Source organism: Cotesia glomerata, linkage group LG8 (assembly GCF_020080835.1).
Source record: "Cotesia glomerata isolate CgM1 linkage group LG8, MPM_Cglom_v2.3, whole genome shotgun sequence".
NCBI classification, from domain to species: domain Eukaryota; kingdom Metazoa; phylum Arthropoda; class Insecta; order Hymenoptera; family Braconidae; genus Cotesia; species Cotesia glomerata.
In genome coordinates this window covers 10,605,728-10,612,615 of record NC_058165.1, presented here as the reverse complement: position 1 = coordinate 10,612,615, position 6,888 = coordinate 10,605,728, and the positions used below count along the sequence as shown (strand labels likewise).

The following is a 6,888-nucleotide window of genomic DNA, read 5'->3' as shown; positions in this document are numbered from 1 at the left end:
CAGCTTCAGAATTTGCTTTCTTACTTAACCACTGTTTCAGTAAGTCAGCACAAGACAAAGCACACTGATTATAACCAAGACTCCGATTTCTTCGAGATTCCAAAACACTGTGTAAGGCACAGGTTAATCGTGGCTGATGCAGCGTAGATACTGAGGGACTGTCTTGCAAATCTTCAATATTTATAACTGGTCTGCAGAGTAGAGATTCCAAGTATGATTTTTTTGCCCTCCCTCTTGTATAAATTTTCATAGAATTTTGACAAAAAAAGCGTAACTGTGTATGCACGTATTTTACCATTGATTCCCCATCGTACCATTTAAGACCATGTTTTCGGGTTAAGGCGTTGTTTTCGAGCTGTCTTTCTTCGGATAGCAGGTTAAACGAGAATTCAGGAGCCAAAATCCAATGTGCAGTATCACCGTTAATTAGAGAGGTTACACCTATTTCTTTAGGTAAAAATTCACGGTCGTTATTTATAAAGCCTTGGATATATATAACAACAGAAGACATATCGGTCTCCACCGTACTACAGCAAAGCGTATACTAAATTTTAAATACTTGCTTACCCGGCGAAATCTATAGTTACTTGTCTCGAAGCATCTATTTCTAAAACACTTTCATATTCGGCATATACTATACAGTTTGTAGTTGTAGCCAGTGCTTTATCAAATCTAACCTCTATACGAACTGTACCATGTTTGATTAAATTCCAATGAGTGTTACTATTAGCTGATAAATCGGGCGTTAAATCAAAAGCATATAAACAATAGCCGTTAGGGTAATCAAATCTGTCTATAGAGTTCCCTTCGTTTAAAAAATGAATACCTGTGCCTGAGAATAACGTGTGATAAGCGTCTATGTGATTCATACGGTTTCCAAAATCAGGCTGGAGTGGTTTTGACGGTATTTGCCGACCGTCAACATATAGTGATAAATAATTAATCCCAAAATTTTGGAAATTGAAAGGATTCATCGAAGCATCGCCGTTAAATGCTTTATTATCAACAAAACCGATGATTAAACGTCTAGGTATTTGGCCATGAAGGATATTGTCCATAGTCTCGCCACGTACACCAGCTGCCATTGAAACAGCTTTAACCTCAACTCTGGTCAGTGGATATTTAGCAGTAGTTTTAGCTAACATACGGGCGTGTGCTAAAAGTGTTCCTGGTGAAATTTTTGCACGACGCACTAATAAACTAGCGTCACTAATATTGTATGCACAACCGTTTACTGTGTCATCCATTAGACAAAAAGCATCACGTGCACATGTTAATCGTAATTGCATTTCTACACCGTTGATTAAAAATCTTTCTTGATTGAAAACGTCACAATGTAGATGACCAATAAAATCTGCTGTTTTAAAATCACACGTTAATAATTCTTTACGTTTTTTCAAGCCTAAATTCTCGTCGGTTAAACTATCCATTTTTCCAGGGGTATCACAGCACCACCCTACAGTAGTTAAATGCGATTTTTTGGCATCTGCTCCGTAGTTCAATAAAGTTTCTATGTATGCCCGGTACGGATATAAATTATTAGGTGTTGATACAGGTTTTTGATTGAATAACACATCAACTTGACTGAATATTGAATGCATAAAATTGTTTATAGGTGCTACTTGAGGAGGGTGAGCGCTAGCTGTCACAGGGCTTCTTCTGGTAATACCCACGCATAACCTTAGCATCGTATGTGCTAAATCAATGTATTCATCCCCTTGTCCTTGAACAAAAAATTCTATCGGCGAGTTATCAGTCAATGATGAAATTGGTTTATAATGAACCCATTGGGAACTTTCAATTGTTGTTTGGGTCGGCGGTAGAGTAAATAATTCTAACTCAGTTTTAGCACACTCACACGAATGTACTTGTAAAAACGACATTTTAGAAATTTTTATCAAAAATGTCAGCCACTGTACGTAGTTTTTTATTTTTATTGTTATTGTTTTTCTTTTTAATATCGGTCTTTTTTTTATTAACTTTACTTTTATTTTTCACTTTAGATTTGACAATGCGCCTTTTTTTTTTTTTAACAATCCGTTTTCTTGAGTTTGGTTGTGTGTTGCTCATACCGTTGGTTAAGGCAAACTGGGTAGGTATATAGCCAGACCCGTTCATAAGACTATCAATTTTTTCCTGGGCTTTACGTTTTAAATTTTTACCTGACTCGCGCACGCGCGTTTTAAATGATTCTTCAACGGGGATTTGGTGATCCAAAACATCTGTAGCTATATTTACACCTGATCTTAAAGCTTCTTTACCAACGGTCTTAAGACCGCTTTTTAAAAAAGGTAATACTCTTCTGAATAAGCCGCCCAAAAAACTACCTATACCATGCCCTCTTTGATAAGGTGATCCTACATAAACATGGCTTATTCCAGAATAACTACGGGTACCGTCACCGTATTGTATCATCTCGAAGTCTATCATCGTAGAGAATCTTAAAAACTTCTTTTGAAATGTAACGTTACTGTCAACGTCCCGTATTCGAATGGCACGGGTTTACCATATTCGTCTCTTATATCAATTTCGATAGTAGCCATACTTTTACGTAATAGAGGTATATATTGGCCAGGCGAAAAACTTTTAATTTTAGTTGAACCGTAAATGTATTGATCGTGATCAAGAGGCACAACGCGTAGTAGAGGGGCCTGAATATCTCCTGTTATGTAGCCTTCACAAATATTTGTATAAACGAATAATTTTCCTGGTATAGCTTGAGATAGAGAGGCTGGTTTAGATCCGCAACAGTCATCAGGGCCGTCTGTTATAACTTTAGAAAACGAACTTTCTTCAAAGCCTAATATATGCCAGAGCCGATCACTTAATGCCAGCGTATGTCTTGCATTTTCACACTTGCATGTTGTATAAAATTTTATGAAACCGCCAGCACTACAAGTAAAATTGATATGCTCTGAAACTGATTTAAGTTTGTTGAGAGAATCCACTAAAGAGCCTATATTTTGATATTGACCATGTGGTATGTTGTTAGAATAAAGGAACGAATCCATTATTTTATTATTATCTTCTGTATCTATATATTCAACGGTTAATGTAACTTTCGTGAAATCTTTAGGAATATGTAAGATTGTCATCGGCGTCTGGATTTCCACTAAAGCAACATCCCACCATCCATTAAGTTCTAAAGGATAGGGCAAACGCGTTATAAAATGAGTAGTTGTGTTGTCCGGGAAGTATTTCATGCTGCTATTGCTAGGTAGCACTATGTAAAAATTATCTCTTTCTAAAGACATTTATTCAACCTTAGATAATTCCTCTTCATAAAATATACCGTTGATTGGTTCGTTTTGAAGATCGGTTAATATATAAACCGGTGGTTGGCGATATTCAAAAATACTTGATACTTTAAAAACTTCGCTACTCCAGCCACTCTCATATCCTTTCGTAAATGCTGCCTTTGCTTTACTGATACGTACCAAGTCACCAACAGCATATTTAAGCTTACGGTTTTTCAAGAGCGCAGAGCGCTTCTCATTTTCATAACGTTTTTTAAGGTTATTAAAAGCTATTTGAGCTGTATTATTGTTAACATTTACCGGCGCCATTTTGATACCAGTATGTGTTGTGTGATTGTAAGCGTAAATAATTTTTTGTAATATGTTTAAATACTTTTTTGTGCGGGAATACGTAAAATAACGCCATATCCTCTCCTTTATCGTTCTATTTAGACGTTCTACAATAGCTGCTTTGACGTCAGGGTTGCGTACTGTTCTAAACAATATTCCTTTTCTTCTCAAAAACTTTTGAAAAGTCTCTCCAAGAAACTCCTTTCCGCTATCTGTCTGCACTAAGCGGGGTATTCTTTTGTTACTTCTACTTAAGATTTTTTGGAATGCTTGAGTCACACTTAGACTAGTTTTATTTATTAGAGGCTCAGCCCACACATACTTACTCAATACATCGATCACCATCAATATATATTTATAACCCTTGTTATACGTAGAGATACTTCGTAAATCAGCTAAATCAGCTTCCTAGACATCATCTATTGATTCAACATTATAAGTCCTTCTAATAAAACGTTTCCTGTTCATACGGTGCTTTGTAAAAGTTTCTTGTTTATTTAACCATTCCTTAACATCATCTTGAGATAGCTCTGATTTGTTTTCAGCAGAGTATTTTAGAATATTTTTAGCACCTGAAAAACTTTCTGGTCTTATAGGATCATAACAGATGTTTTTTAGTTTTTTATCTATCTCAACTTTATCCATGGTATTTTTTTACTTTGACTGTTTTTATTTATAGAACCTTCACTGTTTTGATTTAATTGTAATTCGTCTAAGGATGTGTGTTCTGTAAGTATTTCAGGCACGGAAAAATTAACAGATCGTCTTCTAGGTGTAGAAGTTGACATTTCTTCGTTAAAATAAGCTCGATTACCGATGTATTCACGCGGAATATTTAACGTTTGCAGTACTTGAGCAAACTGTTGACGACCTATCGCTTTCACACTCTTTCCAGACCTCAACACATCGTTTAAAAGATCAGTGATATTAGAACGTGCTACTTTTTTACCTCTAATTGTCACAAGACCTCTATCGTCCCAAGATATTAACGTGGCAGGTGCACTTCTTAGCCTTTTTAATAGCCGCGCTGCATTTCCTCTGAATCTTCTAGGTACACTGTCTATAACCGAATCATCTATAACTACATCATATGACGAACGATGATCAATTTCACTTTCAGAAGAACCTGCACTACTCTCGAAGAATTTAGAGTTGTTGTTGTCTACAGCCAGGTCTGAAACATTTATGTTGGTATCTATATTAGCAGCATTGACAGATTTTTTTTCATTTTCAAGAATCCTAAGATATCGCTCAAGTGTTTGTAAATAGGCTTGACATTTTTCACGGTCTGAGTTATATTTACCCGTAGAATTTAAAATTTCATACATTTCATTGTCGAGCCTAGTTAACACTGTTCCACTAGTAAGACAAGATTTATTTTTTGCGATATCTTCATTTTTTTCTGAGACTGCCAATTTCTCATGAATTTTATCCTCAGGCACTAACACCATCTTACGGGCGTGTTCCATGATTTTACTGAATGTTTTATTTAGAAATTATATTTGCAACCAAAGCACCCAGAACAGGTGCTAAAAATAAAGGTAAAAAGCCGCCTTTTTGAATAATTATTTTCTTTTTAGTATTTAGATTGCTTCCTCCTGATGATAATTTTCTTAAAATCGTAATGTGACGTTTTAATTTTTTCTTATGACCCGTTGTTAAAGGTACGTTACCACGTAATATGTTTAATATACACTCGCAAATACAACGTATTAAAGCAGGATCAGCTTTACGTAAAACAGCTAAGCGTTGCGTATTATTTAGATAGCACAATGCTTGTAATACACGTAGCTGTTTTTTTTATAGGTGTGAGCTCGCCCATTATCAAAGAACTACTGCTACATTATTCCTTTTAGTTTTATAATTTATACTTTTTTTCGGCACATAGACCACCTGGTATGGGTCGTCCGGGAAAATAGAGCATCGGAAACGGCAGTTTTCTGGAGTTGATTGTTTTAAATCCAGTAGTAAGTAACCGTGTGGTGAAGATGTCGCTTCGTAATAAATCTCTTGTAGAAAACGTGTATTTTCCGGACTTACTTGACGCGCTAGATGTTGAATTTGTGACCTATCGCGTGGGTTTTTAAAAACTACAATGTAATTCGCATTTAATGATATATCTCTTTGACCTCTACCTTGATGAAAAATATTTTGTGTCAAAAAAATAACACTCAAATTCCTATGATGACTACCTTTTGTAAAAAGATCTATTACAGCATTATTTGATGCTTCACGCATCAAATCGTCAATAATTACTAGTTTTGGATTATTATCACAACCGTATTCTTCACCTATTGGAAGACTTTCATGAAACTCAATGTTTTTATTATGAATATATTCATTGTAGCCTGGTTGCCATTCAGCGTAATGAAATATTATTTTTGAGAAATTTGTATCACTCATTAGAGATAAATGTTTGATGAATCTTTTTACGAATACTGTTTTACCGCAACCAGTAGGACCGCATATAATTGATGTCCATGGATATTTCCAACGTGGATCCATAATATATACTGAGCTAATTTATAAAATGTTATGTTATATAAAGACAGACTCTGCTAAGATCTACGGGGTGTAAATCGTAAAAACACATACTGATGATAAATAATATAGATTAATTTTCATCGGCTATAATAGGAACTTTATTTATATTTTCCAATGATTGGTATCTCCAAATACAATTTCAATGATATTATTTTTATAATTTATGTAGTAGAAAGCGTTGCATATATAAATAGATAAATATAATTCATGTATAAATATAATTCATAAATATAATCTTAATCACGGCTGCTGCTGCCGGTAGTGCTGCCGCCACAGCCGCTGCTGCTGCTATTGCTAACACTGCCACTGCTGCTCATCGACATGTTTCGATGTGGTATAAGAGCTTGTTGCACAAGCTCAGGTGCTGATCTCATGGCTGATTCGAATATGTCTTGACTCAGATTCTCAAAAAACTACAATGTTTTAAAAGTTTAAGAAAAGTTAGAAAGTACATGAAATCATAAGTTAGCAAATAAAATTTTTAATGTACCTGTAGAAACGTTGACGGACGCCTTACAAGACGTGTGCACAGAGACAGCCACACAACCGTTTCTTCATCTAAGCTCCTTGATAAAATCTGGAAAAGAGGATCATGAGGCCAAAAAGTCCGAAAGGCCATTAAATCCTCTTCACGCACTTCGATTACTGGTAATATTCCAGACTCATCTTTCAAAATCACTTCTTTCATTTTAGGATAGCACATATTAACTGTGATAATAATGTGTCTTTTAACACTAGCTTGAATATAATGAGCGTA

The 6,888-nt window shown here is 35.2% G+C and overlaps 1 protein-coding gene across 1 annotated transcript; it reads right to left on the bottom strand.

Moving 5' to 3' along the window:
- Positions 1 to 563: 563 nt before the first annotated feature.
- Positions 564 to 1,883, bottom strand: LOC123270054 (uncharacterized protein F54H12.2-like). Its single transcript, XM_044735993.1, has one exon. The coding sequence runs from the start codon at positions 1,881 to 1,883 to the stop codon at positions 564 to 566; it is 1,320 nt and encodes a 439-aa protein (XP_044591928.1).
- Positions 1,884 to 6,888: the final 5,005 nt, after the last annotated feature.